This window comes from Syngnathus typhle, linkage group LG14, assembly GCF_033458585.1.
Source record: "Syngnathus typhle isolate RoL2023-S1 ecotype Sweden linkage group LG14, RoL_Styp_1.0, whole genome shotgun sequence".
Classification (NCBI taxonomy): domain Eukaryota; kingdom Metazoa; phylum Chordata; class Actinopteri; order Syngnathiformes; family Syngnathidae; genus Syngnathus; species Syngnathus typhle.
In genome coordinates, this window is record NC_083751.1 from 2536529 (window position 1) to 2563919 (window position 27391).

The window sequence follows — 27391 nt, forward strand, 5'->3', positions numbered from 1 at the left end:
TCTCAATTAAAACAAATCAATCAGCCAGTTGGTTTTCTTTATTTAATCTCTGATATCAGACAAAACCAAATTGTGAATCAGTCACCTAGGCCAGTGCTTCTCAAATAGTGGGGTGCGCCCCCCTTGGGGGGCGCGGTGCTATTCCTGGGGGGGGCGCGTGTGACCCTGGGGAACAGGCTTTTTTTTTGGCAGTACTAGAATAAAGTGTAATTGCGCGTTTACTACAGCAGGGGGCAGTGGCGCTCTCATTGTTACTTCTGTCACGTTTGCGACAGTGCAACATTTTACGACTTACAAGACAAGTTAGGATAGTCACGGTGGGGAGGGGGGGCGCGAATAGTTTTCTTCTTGCTAGGGGGGGGCGTAACAGAAAATAATTGAGAAGCACTGAGAAAGGTAAATATTTATTTTGGATTTTTATCAAAATAGCCTCAATGTATTTACAGTAAAAATTGTACAAAAAAAGAGGAAAATTTAACAAATCTGTCTCTAGTTCTAACTTAATGTTTTATTCTCTGATGACAAAAAAAAAACTATACAACATGTACACACATTAATCCAATGTAAGAATCCTCAACCAAATACAACATAGGAGTGGCTAACACTTAAACTGAAATGATGCTCCTGAATCCTGTACAACAACACTTTGGCCTATAGGTGGCGACACACCAGCTAAATATTGAGATAGAGGTACTTGAAATGTACAATCAGGACTTGGAAATGCATTTTAAAAACACTTTTAACATTTCTTAAGTGCTCTCAAGAAATCAAAACCGTGCAGAAGAAGAAGAGTAAGTGCACGTCTATTTAACAAAAAAAAATAAAAAATTGGGAATGTTCTGGGCGTTTTTGTTTGGGTCCAGTACTACTCTCCCTCCTCCTTGATGCGCTGCTGCTTGTTGCGGCGCGAATCCAGGTCAAAGGAGAAGTCGGACCAGTCGTCGCGTTGCGGGAAGGAGATGGTCTGGCGCAGCGTGAAGCGTACAGCGTCGATAACGCGCTCGCCGCGCGCCTCGGATGAGCTGACGGCCGAGGCCCCGCTGGTGGTGCGCACGATGTGGGGCGGGGGGGAGAAGTCCATGGCCTGCCGGTGCTCCAAGATGCCCTTCCAGATGGCATGCTGGTATTCGGGGGGGATCTTGAGCCGCAACAGGTCCTAGCGGTCATGACACAGGGGAGCAGCATTAGGCGTGGCGGGGCTCCACTCGCTTGCGATTGACGACGGTTGAGGGCTCACCTCCATGTTATAGTTCTCAATCTGGTAGATGTTGCTTAAACCCTGTGCTGTGAAGTAATCCAAGCAGCCTGCGCAGCCCAGACGAATGAGGAAGCTGCCAGGTGAGGGGGAAGGGAAGGGGACCAAAAAAGAACAAAAAACAAATCTTCATTAGTCAAATTTTAAGCAAGTGTTGGGAAAATGTCAAAATACTACAAGGAAGGAGTTTTTTTGTTAGCTTCATATTTCTTTTAACCCTACCCTGAACTCTTCCATATTCAAATCAATGCCAGTTTTTTTTAGACTTCTATGATATTAGGTATTATATAACAATGAGTTATTAACAGTCATTTGGTTTTCGTAGAAGAAAAGTTTGAATCTTTGCGCTTCCACTCGAGCTGTGTTTATTTCCTCCGGGATGAATTTCGACTATTTTCTTTTTAGCGGGGTACCTGGAGATGCTGCTGTCCATAGGGTACGGAGGAGGGGGGGTACAGTGCGAGGAGGGCACCAGGGGCAGCTGGGGCTGCAGGGCGTGAGTGGGGCTCAGTGAACTCATGTCAGCGCTCATGGGGATGTGAGAGCCCATCATAGGAGTCACTGCAGAGACAAAAGCAGCGGCGGTCGGTCAGCCGGAAAAAGTTCGACCAGAGCTCGCTTTTAGAAATGTTTTTTCTCCTTGTACAAGAATTCTCTAACTGCTTTGCCATGGGTTCAAATGTTCACAATTACACAGAATTTCGTCCCAGAGGAAACTTTTTCTTTTTTACATTGAGTGCTTGTCTGTCTCTGTGTGCCCCGTGATTGGCTGCTGGGATAAGCTCCACCCCAAAAAGCACTATAGAAAATGGATAGATGGCCACATCGCCCTGCCCTAAAAATGAATGCGGGTGCGAGGTGGGACAGGAAGTGGATCAAGCAAGCGGCACTTACTGTCGGTGAGGCCGGCGGACATGCCGGAGGGGGTGAGCGTGTTGCGCTGCTGCGGGTTGATGAGCTGACTGACTGAAGGAAGCTTGTTGACTTTGCCGTGAGGTGGGGAGTTGGAGCCGTAAGCCGGCTGAGGCGCCATTGACGTTCTGGGGACAAAGGAGAAGAGACATTAGAGCAGAACGTACTTGCAGAAGTAGAACTTGAAAAAAGATTTGAGTTTCTATTTAATAGATAATTTTTTTTTTTCACAAGACAGCTTTTAAAAAATATATTTATAGATTATATTTTTTAATGCGTCAATAAGAACTTTACAATCACTAAAGACAGACATCGTGGCTCTGTTTTGCAATACAGTAAAAAAAAACAAAAAAACCTTACATTAACTATTAAATTTGAGAATAATAGTTTGACATTTTCCTGATTTTAAAAAATATATTTAAAAATATTTCAAGTTTTTCAAGGTACACAGCATGTCTTTTGACATGAAACAGAAATGTGAATATCGAAATAAAACCAACAACCAAAAAAGAACCACATAATAACCCAAACAAAAAAAGCAAATTTATTAGCATTAGCCACAAGAAAAGAGAATCTGTTTCAAACAGAAGAAAAAACATTTTCTTGTTTCCCCAAACTGTCCTGCAGTGACTTTACAAAATATGACCAGCATTTTGTTATAACAAATAATAATATTAAGACCCATGACCCACCCACACCATAACACAAATGAGTCCAGCTCTGGCGATAAAGCAACACATACACACGAAACACATGCAAACTCATCCAAAGAGTCCAGAAAAAGGAGTGAAAAGAGGAGGAGGAGGAGGAATGAGGAAGGCTCAGGAGGAGGTGCAGCGCCACCTGGCGTCCCCGGCGGGATCCAGTAACTGACTGCCGAGACGCGTTTTGATCACACTGCAACAAGGGACCAAACACACAAAAGCAACCCGTCAAGTAGTTGACCCCAAAGACCTGAAGAAGTAAAGTCGCACCACTGAAATCGGCCACTAGAGGGCACAACGCCAACACAAAAAAAGAGTCACAAGGAAAGCTGGAGAGGCAAGAATTGAAAATGGAAATTGCCTGTTTCTCAAACTTTGACTTGCAACACAAAAAAAATCCAGTGAGCGCTGCTCGGTTCTACTCACTGTTTCTGCAGAAGGTTCTGCTGCTGCTGCCGGTATGACTCAATCGTGTGCTGCGGCAAAAACTGCATCAGCTCCAGAGACTCTTTGATCTTCACCAGAATCTCGTAGATTTCCCGTCCTTTTATCTGAAAGGACAAGGCCGTCAAGAGGCGGCGGGGCGGAAAAAAACCTCAGAACCGAGGAAGAGGAGGAAATACTCACGGGCAAACAAAACACCTCCTCGTCCGTGGATCTTCTCTTCTTGATGGCCGACATTTGGATACCGTGGGACACCTGTCGGAAGGCTGGAAGAGTCGAAAGATGGGAAGAGGTAAGTGTGAGAAGCGGTGACGTTTCAGGTCGACTATGGCAGAGCGACGAGCGAGGGAGCCGAAAGTTGGACAGATGGTCACCACAAGGAGGATTCTTAACTTTTTAAGGAAGAGAAACAAAGAAGCCGCAGAACCCGTCACCAAGCCCCCCCAAGCTCTACTTACGGCGCTTCGTACCGTCACTGCTCTTTGTGCCGTCCGTGATGTGCTGCTTACGAATGCTGTCCTCGTCGGCCTTGCGGTCGCGACCCGGACATGCGCAGATACGGGCCTCGAAACAGCGGCGGCCCAGAACCTGACCGCTACGCACAAACAAAGTAAGGCTTTGAATTTTTTTTTTCCCCCTGCCAGTTTCCTTTGCAGTGTGCCACTTACTCTCTGGTCTCCAGGGTGACGATGATGAGGATGGGTCGCCGGTTCATACCGCCAACGCAGCTGGAGTTGCACATGAAGTTGTACAAGATGGTGGTGAACTCCGTGCCGACCTGTTGGCCGATGGGAAGTGAGCTCATTTCTTTTTCTCAAAAAAAATCCCTGAGGTGGCCGGAGAGTTTCCCACCTGAGGCGGCTCGTAGGGAACCAGCACGCTCTGCCTCCCAGTGATGGAATCCTCCACGTACTGGGCGTGGCTGTTACCCTCCACGCGGATCAGGTGACTCGGAGGTGCGATCTGACCTGGTGCGGAACACGCCGGCGGTCAACACACGCGATGAGAAACCGACTTGTCTATCAATCAACTGACCGTCGTTGAACTCGCGGCTGAGTTCGTGGTTGGGGCAGCGCTTGACCACCTCGGTGACGTGTTCCGCCTTCTTGTAGACGGGCATGGCGCGGATGACGGCGCCCTGCGGTGGGGTGGTAAGAACCTTGATCTGGATGGGACATGTCTTGGCGATCTGGCAATACAGCTTCTTCAGTTCTGTGGAGTACTGAAAGAGAAGACGGCAAGAAAATGACCTCAGCCACGGCATTTTACAACTGTTGGTTTAGCATTAGCATCTTGGGCACAAAAACAACAAGGCTGGAAGGGAACACCTGTTGGCTGGACCAACCAACCCAACCCTGCCTTGTTTTGCCCTCGGGCAAAAAGGAGGTTGGAGTCAAGACTGTGATTACCACCCACTTGAATACGCACGCACGCACGCACACATTTTGGGCACCCTTGAAGACGTCTGATGGAAAGCCTGCGCTACTTCCGAGCGGCTCCATAAAAACCAAGCCTGCAGCCGCAATTAAACCGGGCCTGGCTTTTATCTTTTTTTTGGGGGGGGGGGGGGGCACACGAGGCTTAGGGTTAAGGCTTCTAACCTTCCTTCCTAAATTTCCCTTCTTGATGAAATTTAAAAAAATACCATAAACCTCCAAATATATGCATTCCCTCATCCTTCCTTCCTTTCACTCTTTCTTCCTTTACATTGGCCAACGAGCGATCCGGCTGAAAGTGTAACAAAAACAAGAGGCGGTGGCAAAGACGGATAGCTGCACTCGAACCCGACACTCCCCTGCACGCCGCCGTCGCTCTGCTAAATGAGGCGGAAAAGCTTTTCTGATTCGAGGAGGGAATGGAGCTGAATGTGATGGGACAAAGGGAGGGAGGGACTGGACAAGGGTGTCCAATTGGGGGGCAATTTTCCACCTTCCTAGCATGTGTTCTCCTACTTCTGTTAGGTGATTGATTTTGAACGATTAAAAAAACATCTAAACTACACATCTAGAGCTCCTAACTTAGACAATAAAAATGTCATTTTGGAAAAAATGTTTGGCAGAGATGGTTTTCTCTATGCTGTTTACAATAATTACAAGCTGCGGCTTTTTGACCTTTATCGATCATGATGGCGCCGCGGATGGCAGCCACGGTGAGTCGCTCTCTGTTTATTTGTCTTATTTTGTGTGTTTTCTGTGTCCTTTGCTGCCCATCCCGGATCACTTTTACCAGAGAAGCTCTGTTAAACATCGGACAGACTTCTTCTGGTACTTTCTCTCCTGTTCTCTCCGATTCAGACTGTTTGTCGGAGATTCTAGCCGGAGCGGCGGTGCTGTACAAGCTAGCGTACAAGCTAGCGCGACGACGGCGGCGCGGTAAGCGAGCCGGCGCACTCGTAAGGCTGAGGCAGAAAGGGTTCCGTTCTGCCCTACCGTCAATTCATCTGGCGAATGTCCGCTCCCTGGCGAACAAGATGGATGAACTGCTGCTCCTCACTTCAAGGAACACGGACTTCAGCGGATCCGCCGCGCTGTGCTTTGTGGAAACGTGGCTTAGCGAACGAACCCCCCACCACGCCGTGGAGCTAGCCGGGTTCAAGCTAGTGCGAGCAGATCGCAGCGCGGAGCTCTCCGGAAAATCAAAGGGAGGTGGTGTCTGTTTCTACATTAATGAACGTTGGTGTACTGAAGTCACGGTGTTGAAAGAGTTTTGCAGCCCTCTCCTAGAAACACTTTTCATAAACTGCCGGCCGTTCTATTCACCACGGGAGTTCTCCTCGATTGTCATGGCGGCTGTTTACATTCCACCACACGCACGTCCGAGTGAAGCCACGCAGATGCTGGCTGACCAGGTAACAGACATGGAGAAACTTCTACCAAATTCACTAATCATTGTTCTAGGTGATCTCAACAGGGCGAACCTCGCACACGAACTCCCCAGATACAGACAGCACGTAACGTGTCCCACCAGAGGGGCACAGACTCTGGACCACTGCTACACCGTGATCAAGGATGCATACCACTCTGCGGCTCGTGCAGCTTTAGGACTATCGGACCACTGTCTAATTCATCTGATCCCGGCCTACAGGCAGAAACTAAAAACTTCTAAGCCTGTGGTGAGGACTGTGAGGAAGTGGACAGTGGAGTCAAGGCAGGACCTCCAAGCCTGCTTTGACTGCACCGATTGGGGAGCTTTCGAAGCTGCAACTTCAGACTTGCATGAACTCACTGACACTGTCACATCATACATCAGTTTTTGTGAGGATCTGTGTGTGCAGACTAAGACCTTCTGCACGTACAACAACGACAAACCTTGGTTTACACCGAACCTCAGGAGGCTGCGCAAAGTCAAGGAGGAGGCCTACAGGAGTGGCGACCGCGAGCTGTTCAGGCAGACCAGAAACGCGCTGAACCAAGAGGTCAGGAAAGCCAGGAGGTGTTACGGGGAGAACCTGAAGAGACACCTCTCTGCCAATCCTGATCCCTCAACGGTGTGGAAAGGTCTGCAGAGCATCACGGGCTACAAGAAACGAACCACCCGTCCTTTAGAGAGCCCAAGACTTGCTAACCAGCTAAACAAGTTCTACTGCAGGTTTGATCGGTCCTCCCACACAACGGGACCTCCGGCAACACAATCTACATACTCACCTCTCCCCACAACTGCTCTCTCCACACCTCTATCATCGTTGTCACCCACTCACTCTCTTGCAGAGGCCGCGCCCGCACTCCAGGTCCGCGAGGAGGAAGTGCGCCAGATGTTCCGGAGACAAAAGACCAGGAAGGCACCGGGCCCAGACGGCGTGTCACCTTCCTGCTTGAAAGTCTGCGCTGAGCAGCTGGCGCCCACCTTTGCACGGATCTTCAACCGTTCTCTGGAGCTGTGTGAGGTGCCCTCGTGCTTCAAGAGCTCCACCATCGTTCCAGTAGCCAAGAAGCCCGCCATCACAGGTCTGAATGACTATAGACCCGTCGCACTGACATCTGTGGTCATGAAATCGTTCGAGAGGCTAGTGCTGAACCACCTGAAGGAGGTCACGGGCCCCCTGCTTGACCCCCTCCAGTTTGCCTACCGGGCAAACAGGTCAGTGGATGATGCGGTCAACATGGGACTGCACTACATCCTGCACCACCTGGACACCCCAGGAACGTACGCCAGGATCCTGTTCGTGGACTTCAGCTCGGCGTTCAACACCATCGCCCCTGACATCCTCCAACAGAAGCTCATCCAGCTTGCGGTGCCTGCCTCCACCTGTCAGTGGATCACCAGCTTCCTGACCAACAGGAGACAGCGTGTGAGGCTGGGGGGCATCACATCTGACACCCGGACCACCAACACTGGAGCCCCTCAGGGGTGCGTCCTCTCCCCACTGCTCTTCTCCCTCTACACCAATGATTTCTCCTCAGGTGACTCTCGTGTGAAGCTCCTGAAGTATGCAGACGACACCACTCTCATCGGACTGATCCAGGACGGTGATGAGACTGCGTACAGACAGGAGGTGGAGCGGCTGGTCCACTGGTGCAGTCAAAACCATCTGGAGCTGAACCCGCTCAAGACCGTGGAGATGACAGTGGATTTCAGGCGAGACCCTTCACCACTTTTACCCCTCACTATCCGCAGTAATACTATTCTTTCCACAGACACCTTCAAGTTCCTGGGAACCACAATCTCTCGGGACCTGAAATGGACCGGCCACATAGACTCTGTCCGGAAGAAGGCCCAGCAGAGGCTGTACTTCCTGAGACAGCTCAAGAAGTTCAACCTGCCGCGAGAGCTTCTGAAGACCTTCTACACTGCCATCATCCAGTCTGTCCTCTGCACCTCCATCACTGTCTGGTTTGGATCGGCCTCCAAACAAGACAAGCACAGACTACAACGGACAATCAGAACTGCAGAAAAGATCATTGGAATCAACCTCCCATCTATCCAAGACTTGTACCTGTCCAGGACCAGGAATCGGGCAAGGAACATCTCTACAGACCCTTCTCACCCGGGTTGCAGTCTGTTTGAACTACTCCCCTCCGGACGGCGTTATAGAGCTCGGTACGCCAAAACCAGCAGACACAGAGACAGCTTCTTCCCCCAGGCTGTTGCTCTGATGAACTCACACCACTCATAGAGTCTCAGAGACATTACTGTGCAATAACATCCTGCTCCTCACACCTTCTTGAATTTGTCTACACTGTTTTTGCATTATTCACATGTCCTGAATGTTGTTAGTCACCTAAATGTTGAACAGAGGGTGTGTTTCTACCGAAGTCAAATTCCTTGTTTGGCACGCTCAAACATGGCGAATAAAAAAACTCTTGAACTTGAACTCTTGAACTCTTTGTGTAGCTGCAGGCTAAAAACAAAAGCCGCAAAACCCACCGAGGAGAAAAGATCTAATCTTTCTAAAAGTTTGTTTAGATGATATCAAACTATCCCAGGCTCGCTCGCTCGCACCCACCCGGGAGGAGCGTGAGGAGAACACAACACAACACAACACACCACACCAACCATCCCTGCCCTCCAGCTACAAACTTTTCAGCCCAAATATGCGCTGGTTTGCTCAGCGCTAACAGCTAACGCTAAGGGTTGAATGATGGCATTCAGTGAGGCATGTCATTTTGTTGCTTATGCTAACACTTTTTCCAACTCAACGGCTCAATATTATTTCATTTTTAAATCATAAAAGGAAGAGAGAAGAAAGGCTGGAAGGAAAAAGGAACGTTTTGCATACATGACATCACAACTCGTATGTTGTAGCTATGTGTTGGGTCTATTCCGTCACTAGGGCGGGCCACGCGAGCGAGCGAGTGCGTTCCCGTACAGCTGCAGGTCCCGGCAGGCCCGCCAGCTGCGGTGTTCCAGTGGCGCTGACAGGCGCTGCGGGCGCATGCACCCCAGTCAAGTCCTGACAAAACAAGGACGACGTGGCGCCTCTGGTCTTGTCTGCTTCATACCTGACAAGTCGCGTCTTGCCTGCAGCGTCAATAACGTGAAGGATTTCGGGCTTTTTCGTTCTCTCATTTTTTTTCTTCAACCATTCTTCACTGACATTGACCTCCAGTGAGAATCATTGGAATTTGTCAGGGAGCAGCATGTGGTTCAAGGTTGTGATTTGGTGGCATACGCAGTGGTTGAGAGATTCTATTTCTGTTCAGCCCGAAAAAAGGTGTTGTCAAAGCTATAACTTTCTTTAAAAATGAAATTAATCTGACTAGGAGTTCGCAGAAAAAGGTGACATTAGAACAACGCCAATCACTGCTCCCTCAATTCTAGTCTTCTTAAACTTTTCCACAACATAAGCCCAAATCATAAAACCAGAAAAAAACCAAAAAACCTCCCCTTCCTTCGTCACCTCCTCCTCCTGCAGCACCTTCAGTAGCTTCCAGGGGCGAGTGTCAACACGTTCCCTGACACAAACAAGTCCCGGCCCCATCTCGTGAAGCGTGGGACGGGCCCGCAGATGTTCCCGGGACAAGCTGCGTCTTGCCGCCTTTCGCTGAACACTCTTCTCTTTCAGACAAACCCTAACCTCCTCCTCCTCCTTCCTCTCCTGCGGCGCAATTGACTCGAAAAGGCAGTATTGACACAAGTCTTCCCTCCATCCATTACTGTAATCCCGGCGACCCCCTAAGACACTGGGCAAACAGCGCCAATCTTCCCAAGGCACAATGGGAGCCGAGGATAAGCGCCATTCATTCCGAGCTGCCAGATCAGTGATGGAGGAAAAGGAAGAAGGGTGGGGAAGGCTTTCGGGGAAGAGGTGGACTGGAGGTGTTGTGTGTCACCCTGGTCTTCCCAGACAGGAAGAGGTGAAGCCAGCGATGGTCTGAGGATTAGCTGCGGCGTCTCCCTCAGAGCGTTCGGCAGATGAAGTTCAGAAGAGGCTGACCTTAGCCGTGTCGTTCAAATGCTTTGCTGTTTGTGTTGAAGTTGAGTTTGCAGGGCGTGGCGTTGGTGCGGGAATAGGGTGCAGGGTGTCACCACCTCAACGTTCCCAGCACTCCTCGGCCCGCATTGCACAACACTCGACCGTCTCGACATTGGTGTGTTTTGAGTCAGAATGTGACTTCTCGCTGTTTGACGTCACTACCTGCCAACTCATTTGCTTGACAAAATGGACGATGGTAACAAAGATGCAGCAGGATCAAGGACATAATAGAACATAGATTCATCCAACGTAACCTTTTTACACAAAACACAACTATGGCAGGATCTTGACAATTGCTTTCGACACAACAGGACTAGAGAACAACTATGAGAGTGGTGAGGTTGAGAGGCAACCGCTCGCTCTGTCATTACCAGCCACATCTGCTACATGACCACCGGTTCTTTCCCCATAAAAAGTCAACCAGGGATGTTCCGATGTCATGAAGTGATCAGATTTTGGAATGCAGTGTTGCCGTGTGAAAGTGTTCTGATGTGGTCATTCCGTGAGATAGCACTTGACTTTGAAAGACGGACGCCTTACCGTCCAGGTTGCCGACTTGGCCGTGCTGGACTGCTGGAAAGACACGTCAAAGGTGTGCGGGCCGGCGTAGTCGGTGTTGGATGGGATGGCGGGCGAGGGCGACAGGGCGTCAAAGGTGGAGCTGGGCTGAGCGTAAGGCGACGGCGCCGCGACGCCGTTCTGGGCGTGATCCGTGTTGTACGGGCTGGTGGACGTGGAGCCTCCGTTCTGGATGTTCTGCTCCATGTTCAACAGGCCCAGGTTGGTGTACTGAGACTGCGGGAGGAACAAAACAATCGTCGTTTCGTGATATAGTACAGAAATTCATTTTTCATTTCATCAAGTAGAGCTGTTCCGCTAAAAGAGAAAACATATTTTTGCTTGGTTAAAGAACAATTAGGAATACAGAAGAGAAAATGACACACTTCACTCGATCATGAAAACTTTCTTATATCGGCACTCGCTTAGCAGCTAGCCATTAGCTACAAAGGCAGTGATGGCCATTTAAACTGGGCTCCGGACGAGTCAAATCAGCCTGATGAACCTACTCGATCAACCTTGATCTTTATATACTGTAGGTTCTATTTAATACAGAGCAATGAGGGATTATGTGACAGTAAAAATAACTCGAGTTTGGTCTTGACGCTTGAAAAAAAAAATGGTCAAAGATCAAAGCTAAACAGTTAGGTGCTAATGCTACTAAATAACTGTCCTCGCTTTCCAGGACATAAAAGATCCAAAACATATCCGTCTTCAAACACAGTCATTCCGTTCCGTTTATAAGCGCCGCATTCCGGAACGGCCATCAATCTGTCGCGGATATATTTCCATCCCCTCCCGGAATGACCACAGCTGCTTCTTGCACCCCCCCTCGGCCGGCTGGCCAGGTGTTACTGGACCCTTATGAAACTCCGCTTTGACACATAAACACACATGAGGAAACGCCGCCACCGCCGGGTCATCTGAGTGCGGGCGGGATGCGGGTCAAAAGCCCGTCGAGGCCCCGCTAAGCTCCGGAAAGAGTGGCGCTTAAAAGGGTCTGGGGGACACAATAGTGCAGACCATGCAGGTGTTGACTTTATCCACCAAATTTGTGTCGTTCGTACAGATCAGCGACTTGGGGAAATGAGACCCAAAACTTGCACAGGTAGCATAAACCTCTGATACTACCACCATTTTATGTTAGTGCGCCATTTGCGGAAAAAGAGAGAGAGAAAAAAATGGGGCTAGTGAGACGTTGGGATCATCATCAGCAAACACACCAAAGCCAGGAATGAATCTTACACAATTGTGTCTTTTCCCGGAATGAGTGACATCACTGCCTCGTCGGGTAGCGGGGGTGGCGGGGGGGTGATGCTGTGACGCGGAAGCGACAGGCAATAATGATCAAATAACAGCGGGAAGAAAGAAAAGGCAGCAGAATAAACGCCAAGGATTTGCTGTTTAATTGACTGGAAGTCAGGATAACGCCTTTTATTAAAGAGAAAAAAAAAATCTCCTTGAAGTGACTCCACCATAATGGCCATTTAATAAGCGCCTCCGGAACATTCCGAGGACTTTGGGAATGTAAATCAACATCCTTGACAAGCTCAGCACCCTTTTTTTTTCTCCCCAAGAAGGGTTACCAAGTCCGCTCAAAAGCTGCTTTTGAGGCAGGAGAAATAAATCAGAACTTGGCCACAGGCATACAACTGCTAACACTCACTTTTGTTATCGTAATAATCTCGTGTCTAATATGAAAATATTAATTTAGTACCATTTTGTAACATCTTGGTGCTAAGACGAAATGAAGGGAGGAGCTTCATTTAGACAAGCCATTACCTTGTCTAATAGAAAAAAAAGTGATTTGCCGCCATTGATAATATAAAAGTGCCAACATTTTAGGCTGGCCATTGCCAATTACCACCGAATGCCGGATTTATCACATTTTTGAAATACGTCAGGAATTTCTGAACCGAGGGAGTGGTTAGCCCGAGTGACCACAGTGGCTGGAGGGGTCATTAAAGGGGGCTGGCTGCGTCTGGGTGGAGGCGGGTGTTGGCTAAAGTCGCTCTCTCGGCACCTTTGGCAGCAGGTGATTGTATCAACATCAACACACCATTACAGCAATTACCAGCCCCGGACAGCCGCATTGTCCGCTTCTAAGGGGGTTCGTGGGGGGGTACATGGGTGTGCGTGAGGAGGCTTTGCAACACGATCCCCCTCGGCTCTGCGGTGGGATTGAGTCGGACACCACTTAAAGACCCCCGCCCTGTGCTTTGCTTAACAGGTTGAAAGACAGTGACCCCACACACCTGTTAAATGCTACCTGCACACATGACGAAAATAAATCTTAAAAAAAAAAAAAACACAGCACATACAGTACACCTGTTAGCCTAATAGCATGATAGTAAACTAAAAATTAAAAAAAATAAGTAAATTAAAAAAATGAACACCATCCAAATTTAAAGTAAATTGAAATAAATGGAATTGTACTATTCACAATTAGCCCGCTGCCGGATGCAAACTATGGCGGTGGACATTCCCCACTTCCGCTTTCAGCAAAAGTGCAATGGAACGCAAGTCACTCAGCACACAGCAAAAAAAAAAAAAAGCCTGTGTTGTCATCGTAACCCCTGTGACCCGGGCCTCACGCTTGCACCCGAGACCCAAAAAAAAAAAAAAGAAAAAAGAGCGGCTCAAGCAAGACAACCCCAGAGCAGGAAACGTTTTCAAAAGCAACTCAAGTGACTGTCAAAATCACAACAGCGGCTCGTGTTGACATCAATCACGGCAACTGACATTCAGAGCAAAGCAACCTTGATTGCGTTTTCACAGTCAGCAACTGCTTTTTTTTTTTTTTCTCAATGCATTTTCACTTTTGTGCAATGAAAGGGCGCAACCAGGTGTGCTTCGCCTAAGCACACCAAATAAATCATCACTTTTCACATGCTCGGGGAAACATCGAAGAACATCAAAAAAGCCTCAATTACATGTTGACACAGTCTGTGTTTTTCAAGGTGTGGTTACACAAAGAAATCAGCAAGACGTACACTTGCAGAGGACAAATACGAATTCAGAAGCGGAAACTAACAGCTCATGTTAGGAGAACAAAAAAAGTTTTTGTTTGTTTGTTCTTCAAGATGAGGTAATCAAAGATAGAAATGGCATTTCAGGCTAGTTTATGCACAACAGCTTAAGGTGCATAGAATTCAAAACAGCTATCAAGGCAATAAAGTGAACATAAGAGCAATCAATTTAAAAGATTTTGCCACTTCAACCATAAAAAAAAAAAAAAAAAAATCAAAATGACAGTCACACAGTTACTAATGAGGGGATAAAAAAAGGGGATTTTTTTATACAACCCCCTCCAAATATTGTCATTATTTATTTTTCTTTCTCAAGCCAGCCACTTAGCAATTACCGCAAATTAATTTTCTGTTGATTTTTCTCGAAAAGAATATCCTTCATCCAGCAATATAAAAACGAAAAAACATTCTCGTGACAACATTTGACGCTTAAAAATTTAAACGCGCGCGTTTTACCCGCACATTCCACTGTTTACATTCTACACATTCCGATTTGTTTTGTCTAGCAAATCCAACGACAAGATTTTTCACTTCAAATAAAAATCCAAAGAATCCAAGATTTGGGCTATTTTTTGGGGGGGGAGGGGCAGCCTGCCAATTTGCTTACCTCGCTGTAGGGCGTACTGGTGCCCGTCTCCAGGTACAACATGTTGGCGCTGAGATTGAGCAGGGCGGCTGCTGTTTGCTCCACCGGCTCCAGGATTCCCCCCTGAAAAATCTTTACCCGACACGGAGCGCAAACGATGCTGAATCGATAGCGTGGTGGTTCGTTGGGGGGCGGGCGGGGGGGGACTAGACGAGATGCTTAGTTAGCGACGTGGACGGGCGAGGAGAAGAAGATGAATAAGCGGCTCTTACAGAATCCATGGGAGGGCTCTTTTATACCATGAAGGTGGGGGGTGTAAGGTCTACCTGTGAGCTACCTGAGTTCACGCCCATCCTGGGAAGAAGAGGCAGCGGCTACTTCAAGAACTGACTCAAGTAGTTTTGAAACACAAAATTGCAAATTCTAATGCATTGGATTAAAGTGAAACCTTGACTTAAGAGTGCCCCAACTTAAGAGGGTTGCTTACTTTGTTTACTACAAATGCAGACGATCAAACGATACATTCGTAATACAAACTGCAAATGTTTTTTTTTCTTTATACGTCATCTAAAAATGCAAAAAATAAATAAATAAATAAATACAAGAGTCCAAAAAAAATTTGCATCACCCAAACTAACTAGTCGCCACTGAGCATTTTCTCTCTCTCTCCACATAATTAGAAGTTTGTTTAGGTGGGCTAATGATGCCCCTCACAAAGCTGCAGGACACTTTAAAGTGTTGATGTGTTGACCCCCGCCCCCATAGGCGTTCCCTTCCCCCAAGCCATGTAACACAAGGTGGGGCTGCTGATTGGAGACACAGACCAACGGATCCTATTCAATTAATGCCGCATAAGAACAAAAATGTCCGCCATCCCTAGCAAGGAAACAAAGGCAAACATATTGACTGACTTTACCCAACGAGCACTCAGAGACAGGAAGCGCAAACACGTAACGTGATCCCCCCTCCCGAGTGACGCTCGAGCCACTCCGCACTTCTGAAAAGGTGCGCCGTCGCCACCTAACCCCCCCCCCCCCCTTTCCACGCACCCTGATAGCCCCCTGACTCAACACACAGCTGATCCCCCCCCCCCTCCCGTGTTATCAATGTGTAAAATCAGCTGTTTGAGAGGCAGGATATAACGTTTCTTCTGCCGCTACATTCCTGTGTCATTTGACCCTCTGTTTGCATCCCTCTAACCTCCACCACTACACTCATGGATGGGAGGATGAGGGAGGGGGCAGGGGGGGGGGTCAAGGGACATCCACTCTGATCGATGAGAGATGGGAGTTGTGTTAAATTGTCGCCCTGCAGCTACAGGTGGGGGGGAAAAAAAAGAGGAATTTAAGATTAAACATAAAACCCTCCACCATACAAATAAGCTCCTTCAGGGCACTAAACACCAGGCTGACATTTAATGACTTAACAGAGGCACACCTCAAGGAGGCTGGATGGGGAGGGGGGGCGGTCAGTGGTGGTGGGTGCAACATTGAACACAAGCAGAGGAGCAACACGCGTAGACAAATAATATATTAATACTCATATATTCTTCATCCTCTGTGTAGAATGACTACATTACCGCAGCTTACAGAGAAGAAACCAACACCCTGTATATTTGTATGTCCGTATTATACTGCCCCCAGGTGGCCAAAGCACACCACTGACATGAAGCAAATAATTTGTAAGAAAAAATATATTCTATTTATTTTCCACTACTGTTTATTACAGTAAAATATTAGAGTGCTACTTTTTATGAAATGTTTTTCTATTTTTTTTGGAGTGCATTTAAACTTATATCCAGAGGCACCACTTATTTTGATTGTAAAACTGCAATATAATGCATTGCTTTCAAATGACAGTAAGTATACGGTACTTTTTGGAAGTGTTGGTGGGGGGGTCGGGGGGGTTCACAGGTCAGGGCCATCACTCACCAGGAGCACACAGCCTCTCCTTGGGGGAGGTAACATCACTCAGCTCCACAAAGCAAATTTATATTTGCGACATTTCCCAGCCTGCGGCCTTCCCAAAATGGAGGCTCCCTTTTTGTATTTCCTGACTGTCATGAAAAGCTGCACGGGTCAAAATGACACCAACTCCACAGAAGACTTTTCTTTTTCTCAGAACATTAGCAAATATGAAGTATACTTACATTTCGATGACTCGCCATAACAGAATTCAGCCCCTGGAGTCAATTTAACATAGCAACATGATTTTGGTAGGCGTGTCTATCAAATTTTCAATAAGTCACGTCAGTAAAGACACTAAGAGCCATTTTTGAGTCAATTTGGCCATCTCGACTGTTTGAAAAGAGAAAAGAAACTTTTCTAAGCACATCGTCAGCTCCATGTATGAAGCTCCAAACCCACCACCACCACCCCGAGGGGGTTCACAGGGGTCAGAGTGCACTGGGAGATCATATCTGCCAACCCTCGCAGACAACATCTGTTGATAACGCGACTCGTGAAGCCGCTCTGCATCAAAGCCCGTCCCGGGGAAATTCCATTGTTGCGAGGAGAACGTTGTACGACTTGATGACCGCAACCCCTGGAAGTCCCGAACACTTAAAGCGAAAGTCACCTGCAGCTTGTGTCATTTTGTGGGCGTCGATCATCAAAAGTCGACCGAATGCCAAATGCTAACTAACCATTCCAGAAATGATCAGATGCAAAAATAAAATAAAATAGACATATGAAGAGAAAGCAATATTACTCACAGTTAGCGTGTCGTCAGGCTTGTGCATGGTGATGCAGTCCATGCTGATCTGGATGGTGTTCCCCCCCGAAACGTGAGGTGGACTCTCACCGAACACTGAATGTATGGAGGAGCTAATGCACAAAAGAAATTCGAATGACAAAAAAACAAAGCAATGGAATGAACTGAAACCAAAAAAAGAATAAAAAATTAAACACAGTCCAGACTTCAAAATACTTCTTCAGCACCAAATATTGTACTACTTTCCTATTTAGACAGGACATTGGTGCCATCTTGTGCCTATAAGTTTTCTAGCATACCTGACAACTAAAACATGTGAATTAGTGAAAATACGTTGGGCTGTAAATGTGTTCCACTTCACAGATTTCACTGTCATGATTCTGGGTGCACTTACTGGTCCAGCATGTCAAAGAGTTGGTTGAAGACGTCCTGGTTGAAGATCTCAGCGTTGGGCGCCACCTGACCGTGGGACGATGCGGCGAGGAAGGGGCTGTCCCTCCTCTCCCGGAGTCTGCGGGAACACCAATCACCTTGGGTCAGACGCGTGGGATTTTCAAATAAAAGAGCAAGAAGTCAGCCAGCGCACTTCCAGGATGCCACCCAGCCGGCCGCTTGGCCTTTGTGAATATTGGCTGTGTGCGTAATGAGCTGAAAGGTGACACCTGCTTCACAACTCACGCCGCCATTGTTGAAGCTCAAGTGGCGCACGCTCGCATCCCTCCCCGGAGACGCTCGGAATTTCCCCCCCACCGCCGCCGACAAGCACCAGACACCGAATACCATCGCGACTTGTGCTATGAGTGCAGCTGGACGGGCAATGCGGAGCGCAAACTATTTTAAGGGCCGCTGGAATTCCCCCCGACGGTGTCAACAAATACACACATATTACACGCAATATTATATCCTGTGTATGTAAAGACATTTTTATACAGTAATATACTGTATACATATATGTAAGAAGGATGGAGGGTGGTATGGGTGGGGGGTGTTTAAGGTGGGGTCCTACCTGCTGACCTTTGCCAGGTCAAAGTACATCAAATCCAATTTGCCCCAAGGACATCTAGAAAACACTTAGCGCCTCTCTTTTGGCTTTGAATGACTCTGTTAAAAATATGATTGCCAACAGGACGGTAAAATGGTGGCTTGAAAGCAAAACGGTAAACTTTTGGTCTTTTTGGGTATGGCTTCTTGAGACTGAGGGCTGACATTTCAAAAATTCAAAAGGCATTTTTGGCCGATCACACTGAACTTAATGAAGACAATTGGCGTGATTCGAAACAGGTAGAGAGAGTCAATTGACGGATGTCTTTTGTTTGTCTGGATGCGGGTGTCCGATTTCCTCAGTCGGCCCGAGGCGAAGGCTGTCCGGCCTCCACTTAAAGACCTCCAGACAGGGAGCCGGTTCAGAGGTCAACTCTAAAAACAGGGCCGGCCCATTGTCTGCCGATGAAAATGCAATCAAAACAAACAGGCTTCTCCAGTGTCCTTATTAATCACTTGTTCAAAGATGCTCTGTCAGCCCCCCCCCCCAAGCCACTCTCAAAAAGGGCGACATGACTGCCAAACAAAAGAAAGCCGCAAGTTTCTCCTGCACTTATCCTCGGACTCCTGCAGCACGAGTGAAACAGTCAAAAGGCAAATTCTCTTTAGGTTTAGAATGCAAAGACTCTGAGAATCAATAAGACACTTTGATACGTGATGAGGTTGAACCGACTCAAATCAACAGGCAGCAATTTTTTTTTTAGTAAGAATGGGACCAAATATTGTGTTACAAAAGCACATCCAACTAAAAAAGCCAGCTGATGAACTATTAGATAAGCTAGCTGTCACCGACTTCACCAATTGTCCCAAAAAGAAAAACAATTCAATAAAATCAATTATCTCTTGTGGTGAAAATAAACGATTCATTTGATCAACAAATAATATTAGGCCATATCTAAAATCAACACATTTTTATATTCATAATTGATCTTTTTAAATTTGTGGTACAATTTGTACAGCTAGCGCTGGTTAAAAGTGCGCCATGTGGGCCGATCAGAAACACAAAAAGTACGAAATTCCTTTTTTTTTCCTTCCGTTTTTCTTTTCATTTACACATTGACATAAAGACCGTTTATAAAATGCGATTATAATTTTTTTCCCTTCATTTTTCCACCCAAACCTAACAAAATTTTAACAATTAATTCCAGTTAGCTACCGCTAAGACACTGTCAAAATTTGGCCACGACACTCTCGTAAAACTCCTTAAAAGCGCTGTTTTTATTTTTTCACTTTTTCAATTTGTACTAGGTAAGTTTCTATAACATTAAAAATTTGTCCACGACAGCCGCTTGATGGCACTTAACACATGAGCTTCCGTTTGTCCAGCCGTCGCGCTCCTCACTTAAAAATACACGCCGCCGTGGCGGCAGCTGAGGAAGCAGGCGGGACGCAACTGTTGCCGGGCATCTTTTGAAGGGGGATTCCCCGCTTCTGTTATTGACTCACAATCAAAACCCCTTTTCATGTCGCGTATGCTACGTTAGCGGGGTTAGCATCACTCACAAGCCCTACTTACCGGTGAAAGGGAAAGTCGGGGTAGTACTGCACAGCCGCATAGGGTGAATTCATGTTGTCATGCCAGATGGACAAAGGTACAAAAAGATACTAGCACCACATCTAGAATGACCAATACGCGTCAACAACCTCAAGAAAAATTTCCCTATAAATAGAAATCATCAACGTTAAAGTGCCTGAGGGTACAGTGCAGAGTGGGGAGTGCTGTGAGATGTTTTGAATTTAGATATTTTGGCTTCATAAGAAGGAGGGGCTTGATTGGACGCCGCGACCAATCGGTGGCTACGCTGGTGAGTGCCGCATATTACTCGCAAATTCACAGTTGCTGGGATATACATGTCATGCCGAGTTGACCCTGTTGCCCTAACACACATCTCCACATGCCCCCCCCGCCAGCCGATGTTTGTCATATTGTAAGGCGTAATGTTTGAGACAAAACAAACATTATCGTGCGTTTACGTCGGATATACGAGACCGATGGTCTTCCAGCCCTTTCGCCAGTACAAGCCTTTAAAAATAAGTTCATGATCAACTTTTATCACAAGCTGGACGCGTCGAGCTAGTTTGCAACATCACGACACCTCCACCTGGTTACGAGCCTCCGTTGTGTCTGGCTCGAGAAGGAAAGGTACGAGTTGAAGCTACGCAGGCTTTTTTTCCGAGGCGTTATCAAGAGGCCTCTCCCGACGTCTCGGCATGAGAGTGTAAACCTAGAGGTGCTGCCGAGATGGACAGCAGGTGAATCAGTGTGCTAAAATAAAAAGGCGAGCAGGGTCACGGTGGGGGGAAAAGCAAATAAATAGATGCGGTGTATCTGGGGAACCACAGCCTACAAGATGCTTCTTTGTTCTCTGCTTTGTCAAAATCCCATTAAAAATGTCTTAAAATCCCCAAGATGGAGATGAATAAAATGTTACAATTGGGTTAAAAATAACATCTCGCTAAAAATTCCAGCATTGTGTTGTAAAAACATCCAATAAAATCCTATTAAAATAATTTATAGTTGTTACAATGGTGCCATTATGTGTGCAACAAAAAAATGCTGCTAAAATGTCAGTGTTATTGTTGATATGACAAAATCCTATTAAAATCCCGGTAATATCTCAGTCTTAGGAAATTTACACAACCAAATCCCCTTAATGCACCTTTTCAACCGCACGAGGACAAAGCGACCTCCGCGGTGGCTCATTAAATGAGATATTTTTACGAGGGCCGACACTCGACACCCTTACATCATTAATTACACTAAGGCCTGGACAGCGGGAGCGCGTCACTGAGCCTCGATTACTTCACTTGACATGCATGCGCGTGCGTTTATGACTTGGCGGCTACGTCATGCTGTCATCAAGCATGGCGGCTGGCTATCAACCACCCCGTACAAAAATGACAAAATAGACTTTAAATGGGCCGAAAATGTCTTCGTCCGTGCTGCTCGTCGTCCCGCCGACGCTACGATATCTCCCGTTCGCGTGTTTACATTACAGTTGGCCCGGCAGCTGACGGAAGCGAAGACGGCTGTCAGTCATTGCGGAACATCACTCTTGAAAGTGTGTGCGTGTGTGTCGGGGGGGTATATGGACATACTTGAGTGCGCGAGCGTGTGTATATTCTACCGGGTGACTAATGCAGGGGAAATCCACATGAGTCAAAAGGACCAGTGTCCGATGCAACGCTGATAATTTATGGCCTATACGCTAAAACTGCCTGGCAACCGGGGCATTGTTCCGCCGAACCGCACCACACGCGATATTCTCACTGGGAATACGCTAAAAGCAAAGCTAAGTGCAACAACGGCAACTATTTGGCCCGCTAATGAGGTCTGCACTCAAAATGAAGTTCTGTTAAAAGCTCAGCCTTGTTATTCATATGAGAAAATTGCGATATGATTCACTTCAAACAAGGAGAGATACGATTCATTCCAATGACGTCAATTCTTTGAATTGTTCTTTCGAATAATTACGCTGTTTCACTCTAATACAGATGTGATCAATTTCAATAAAAAACTGATTCCATGAGATTATACGATTCACTCCAATTACCAAACAATTTATGCCAGTTACAATGAAAACAATGAGTAGATAAATAAGAAGCAAGAAATAAGAAATCCAAGGGTCTTAAATATCAATAAGAATAATCAAAAGTTTTTTTTTTTCAGGACTTCAAATCCTGTTTGAATTTCAAGTTATGTATGACACACGTTTTCTAACTGCTAGACAATTGTTTATTTTATTTTTTTTTCCACCCACATGCAAGCTTCCCACGGTGTCATGGATTTTTATTTTGTCACTGCGACTCGTCATTGTGATCTTATGTTGTCCTCGCGTTTGAGAAAATGAACGTTGCCTGTAGCAGGCGGGAAAAGATGATGAGTCAGAGTGCAATAATCCAGAGGAGGAGTTGTTTACTTCATTGGGAACTTTTTTTTTTTTTATGTATCAGAATGTTCCTGACTAACTATTTGTCACGGCATCAAGAAAGAACATAGAATTAAAAGTAAGACGTTTACTACTATGAACTGGCACGTTTGAATTACAGCTAATGGAAAATGCTACCATTGCTAAGAGCCATCCATCAATCTTCTTTTCTAAACTACAATCTCCAATTTTTATTTCCGCGTGAGGCGGATTTGCTAACCACTAGCCCACCCACCGTGTAGCAAGGCACCAGGTCGTGCAAAACATCAAACTGTAAACTTAAAACTTGCTCCTCGACAAACAAGTTGAACTGGATTTGTGTGTGTGATTTTTTTTTTTTTTTATCGTTTCACTTTTCAAACACACTGATGTTTTTTTCCGGCTGATCACGATCCACGTTTTCCTCCAGCCGCTGCCAATTGTGACGGAACAAAAGTCAAACGGTTGAAATCCACCACTGAACCAGTTTTATCCCGCTTTTTTTTTTTGTGGGTTTTTTCCCACTGCAGTCACTTTACGTGGTGTTAATGACACAAACACGGTCAACAGTTTCTCTTTTGTCAGTTTGCAACTGACACTAACTCATTTCAAATCCTTCCCTGGTGCTAAGCCCTAATCTGACGTCGCTTGGCGGGGGAAACGCCGAAGAATTCGGACAAGGGTGACGATACTTTACACGGAGCGAGCAGCTGGCCGCCGCGACCTGCTTCAGCACTTCTGCGCGGTAACACGATCGTCCCGCGCTCGAAACTGTCCGAAAGATAGCGCATGACGCAAAAGTTGCGGAGCGGTGTTTGGCGCGACCACGGCCCGCAGTATCCCGGCAACAGCCCCACGGGTGACGGGGTGCCATTGGAGCGCCTCCGCACCAATTAAAAAGCATTTCTCGCCGAGGGTGCGACGACGCAATGCCGACACGTTAGCATGAATTTACACTGGGTAATCCAAGCGTCAAGTTCAAGTGTCTTTTTTCACCGGATACATGTTTTAAAAATAAAACATGCCGTCCACGTTGCGGGACACTGGGGACGAAAGAGAAACATTCCGCAGGGTCGCTGGTGAGAAGATGGATGCGCGGGTATAAAAAAGGCACGCTGGAAAGACGCAAATACAACAAACACAGACATCAGTAAAGACGGATTGGATGGTGACCTCAAGGATGAAAAAAAATAATAATCCCAAACCAAGAATCACGTAGATTCCGATAAAATTCGATCAAATTACGATAGTTCACAATTCACTCCAATTAAGAAAGCGATCACTCCAGGGATACACTTCCGATTTACGATTTGATAAAATGCAATTTGATTTGATGGCAAAATGCGCAACAACAAAATGACACGCCATTTACCATTTAAGAGACGAATGAATATGGAAAATGAAAGAATTGTAAAATGTCAGACTGTTTGTCTGCATTGTGCTGTGATTGGCCGGTCTGCGTTCACGCACAATCACCATTTTGTAACGACCTTGACTTTTGTTTCTATTTGCCGGGCGTTTCGTTACACTTTGGCCAGGCCTATTCATGCCCGCTGAGTGACGTCAGGCCGCTAATTGGAAGGCTTTAGAGAATCGACATTGCTATGAGCGCATGCGAAAGCCGATCCCGCGGCGGAATGTTAGCCCTGTCAGGTAGAGAGCCAGCTTCCAGCCGCGTAACGTCACATGTCAATCCGTCGGCGACAAGCTTCAGGGACGGCACCGGCGCAACTGTTCGTTTCTGCCGGGACGTTTCCGCTCATCTCGTCTTACTAAAGCCACACAAAAGTGTCGCGGTGAAGCGCCGGGCAAGGATGCTGAGGAATGTCTGCTACTCTTTCAGTGGACTAATACATTTCATGCTGAGACTATTTAAATTTACTCATTAATTTCATGGCTGTGTCAAAAGCTTCATAACAGCATAAAACAAAATAGCAATAAGCGATTCACTTCTGCAAATTCATGCCAATTCTAAAACGATTCAATCCAATTAAAACACGATTCCCTCAAATTGTGAGTCACTCCAATTATAATACGATTTGATCTAAATAAAATACAATTCACTTCAATTGGAGTAAAATAAGATTCACTTCAATAAAATGATTCATTACAGAAACATTCACTTCAACTACAACGCAATACTGTACAGTATGTGGAAAAACACAAAGTATTCAGGATGCAAACAGCTTGCGTCCAACCAATGAGGAGGAGACGCACGTGTATTGTGTACCCAAACTTAATAAGCACGACCAATTCACATTTTAAAGTGTAATTAAGGTTAAACAATGCCCTGGGGTACAAATGCTGTGTTGTTGTTTTTGTAACACAAGACATGCTTATTAAACAAGTAGGGTGTGTGTGTGTGTTTCAAATCTGCAGACGAACTAAGAACCTTGCAGGACAGGTTTGTGGTGCCCCCGGGGGCACCCCGCGGAGCTTGCCCTCCATAGCACAAAGTCACCAATCATGTCAACTATGCGTCCTCCTGACGGGCGTTCACATATATCAAGTCATTCCAAATGATCGAGGGAGGGACGCGATGACAAAAGCCCTGAACTTTCACTCATGACGGGGAGGGGGGGGGGGGGGGGGGCACCAACGAAAAAGATCCAATGGCAAATAATGAACACTTAGGGTAGTTCATTATTCCCGCCTATCTTTTGTTTTGTATGCGTGTGTGAAGGGCGGAAAATGTGATGAATGTGTCATCAGTCAGTTTTTCCGTGTAATTTGCAGACACGCGAAATTGCTCCAGTTGGGCCCCGCCCCTAGGCAGTCGCTTCCCAGTCATCCTGAAAGTGTTGCAACACATGCCAGACCAAAGGAAAAAGCAGCCATGCCAATTTTCTTCTATCTCCATCCCTTCCTCTATCTCTTTGTCCCTAAACCCAATTTATAACCCTTAAAATTCCTTTGTAATAATATATCCTGTGCAGCCCAAGAGTTTTCCGATTAAAGTTCCCTTGGTGGAATATGAATTAAACAGGCAAAACCCACCCGTTTTTATCCAAATCAGGGACGGCCATTTTGGAACCTTCTGTTGACTGAAAATGACATCACGGTTGCCTCAGTGTCAACCAATCACAAATAACCTTTCTGAACCTGAGCCGTGATTGGCTATGACCTGGGATCAGGAAACCGTGATGTCATTTTCAGTCGACAGGAAGTTCCAAAATGGCCGCCCCTGATTTGGATAAAAACGGGTTTGTTTGGCTACTTAACTCATATTGTACAAACGTAGTATTAATCAGAATATAGTGTTTGGACACATATTGTAAAAAAAGTTCTGGGTTGACTATGGCCAAACCTTTCTTTTACTCCCGATCCTTACCTCTAAAACACACTCCAAGGCCTTAAACATACTTCTATATCCAAACTATAAATTCCCAATCACCCCTTTAAGCTTACCCCTAAACCGAAATCCTAAACGTTCTTCCCCTTAACCTTAGCCCTACCCTTTCGCCTTAACCCCTAAACACCTCCCCTCCAGCTAATCGCCAGGTCTGGAATGCATTTGCACACTTTTTTTTTTTTAAGGACCACGCCAACCATTCAAAGTCGGCTTAAGCTTGCATGTGAGGTGGCAACGTGCCAACACAATCATAAACGCACCACTGAAATGCAGCTTCGTCCTAAAACGCCGGCTTGAAAAGAAATAAACGTGCTGCGTCCGACACGTGAGCTGTATTGATTTTTCTTGTCATTTGTTCTCGCTATGCCATATTTGACACCTTAGGTAAGGAACGCCTCTTTCTTTCTCTCTCTCCCGCTCTCACTCAATCACACAGTCATCAGTAAAAGAAAAAAAAAAGAAAGAAATCTCTCATCGAGTGGGGCCTTTTCAAAACAACACGTCGCCAGAGTTATCAAAACAACGTGAGAAGAAGCTGCTGAATAGATTGCAGCCATCCAAAATGTAACATGAGTCCAACGGCCTGCTTTAAATCATGTTGCACATGAACAAGTGGAACATTTGAGCCACCGGAATGTCCATGCCGCCTGACCAATAGACAACGTCCAGGGTAAAAACGGGAGTTTTGTTGCCATTAAATAAAATGCGATAAATGCGTTACGTTGCGATAGAATAAAATGAGGTTGTTTACAAAAAACGAATTGAATAATTATATATATATATTTTTTTAAATCCATGCAATAACTGCAAATTCATTTCAATAAATTGTCATCATAGAAGTCATTAAATAATTCAAAACTACCATTTCTAACAATTACACCAACAAGAATATGACTGATTTCTATAAAATTTAAATAAATAAAAAATAGAAGTAACATTACTGGATTAAAAATGAATAGAAATGTTATAGAATTATTAAAAATCACATTAAATGAAGAAGATTAAGTATCAAATAGTTTCAACATAATGATGACTTTTTCCACTGCATCCCGATCAAGTATTGTGACCTTTGGCTCTCTCCTCCTCTCCCTACCCAGCAGCAGCACCCCATCCCTCCCGCGAGTTGCCAAATATGCAACGTGGATACGGTTGGCATGTTGTACACCGGCAGAGGGAACATTTGAGAGCGAGACAGGCGACAGCTGTGCCGCTCCGGTTTCACCAGATGTCCCTGTCCTCCCGCATGCGCTGGACTGTACATCCACTGCATCCCCATAAGCCGTTGACAGATGCTTCGTTTTGTTGTCAAATTCAAGCCAATATTAAAAAAAGAAATTAAAATAATCATACTATGATACCACTCAGGCTAATCTATTTTCCTTCACTACCAGCAAGTTTGGGATTTGTTTTCCTGTTCTGTTTCTTGAAGAAATGTCCGTTCATCTGGGATGCGGTTGCTAGGGTTCCACGGGAGGCCAAGGTTCGCCGGGTAGCGGAATCTATCGGGAATGCCAGACATGGGAATGCGACGGGGAAAGCGAGAGGCGACCTGGAACGACCTGGCTCAGACGTCCGCGTCGGGATGCTGGAGGCGCGTCGCATGAGACGAATTCTAGCGGCCGCAAATACCTGCAAAGCCTTTTTCGCGGGAGAAGGCCATTTTGCTTGCTTGTTTGGTAAACATCTTCCAGCTGTCGAGGGAGTTAGCGCCGGTTGCTAACGGCCTAGCGGCGCCACCATTGTGGTCGCATGTGTTGTCGATGCACTAAGTGTGAACGAGGCGACGTGTGCGGGGGACGCAGTATGTGATACATGCTGGTTTTATTTATCGGTAACACACACAGGTACACACACACACACACACACACACACACACACACAACAGCCAGCTGTCAGTGTTGTGTCTGGAGTCGTTTTAGGTGAACGCGGCCACTTGGAGAAGTGTCAAATCCGCGGAGCCTCCCGACTATGTAGGCC

General features: G+C 46.4%; 1 protein-coding gene across 7 annotated transcripts; it reads right to left on the bottom strand.

Annotated features, from left to right (window-relative positions):
* Window positions 1-388: 388 nt before the first annotated feature.
* Window positions 389-19866, bottom strand: tp63 (tumor protein p63). 7 transcript variants are annotated; one of them, XM_061297095.1, is made up of 14 exons: window positions 19671-19861; window positions 17508-17624; window positions 17115-17226; window positions 10769-11023; window positions 4351-4537; window positions 4168-4283; window positions 3984-4093; window positions 3774-3910; window positions 3499-3581; window positions 3298-3422; window positions 2150-2295; window positions 1669-1816; window positions 1238-1331; window positions 389-1156 (listed from the first exon to the last, which is right to left on the bottom strand). In XM_061297095.1, exons 1-14 carry the CDS (start codon window positions 19721-19723, stop codon window positions 866-868), a joined length of 1974 nt encoding a protein of 657 aa, XP_061153079.1. In that variant the 5' UTR covers window positions 19724-19861; the 3' UTR covers window positions 389-865. The 7 variants fall into 7 exon arrangements, with proteins under 7 accessions (XP_061153079.1, XP_061153080.1, XP_061153081.1 ...); XM_061297096.1 differs by having other exon boundaries at window positions 3786-3910; window positions 19671-19860; XM_061297097.1 differs by lacking the exon at window positions 19671-19861 and adding an exon at window positions 17792-17814.
* Window positions 19867-27391: the final 7525 nt, after the last annotated feature.

Bases quoted from the DNA above. Each gene is read 5' to 3' on its own strand.
- tp63 (XM_061297095.1), bottom strand. From the start codon at position 19,723: ATGAATTCACCCTATGCGGCTGTGCAGTACTACCCCGACTTTCCCTTT. The intron at 17,625-19,670 runs GTAAGTAGGGCT...GTGTTCCCGCAG, and splicing joins CCCGACTTTCCCTTTCACCG to ACTCCGGGAGAGGAGGGACA. The intron at 1,817-2,149 runs GTAAGTGCCGCT...TTGTCTCTGCAG, and splicing joins GTCCGCCGGCCTCACCGACA to TGACTCCTATGATGGGCTCT.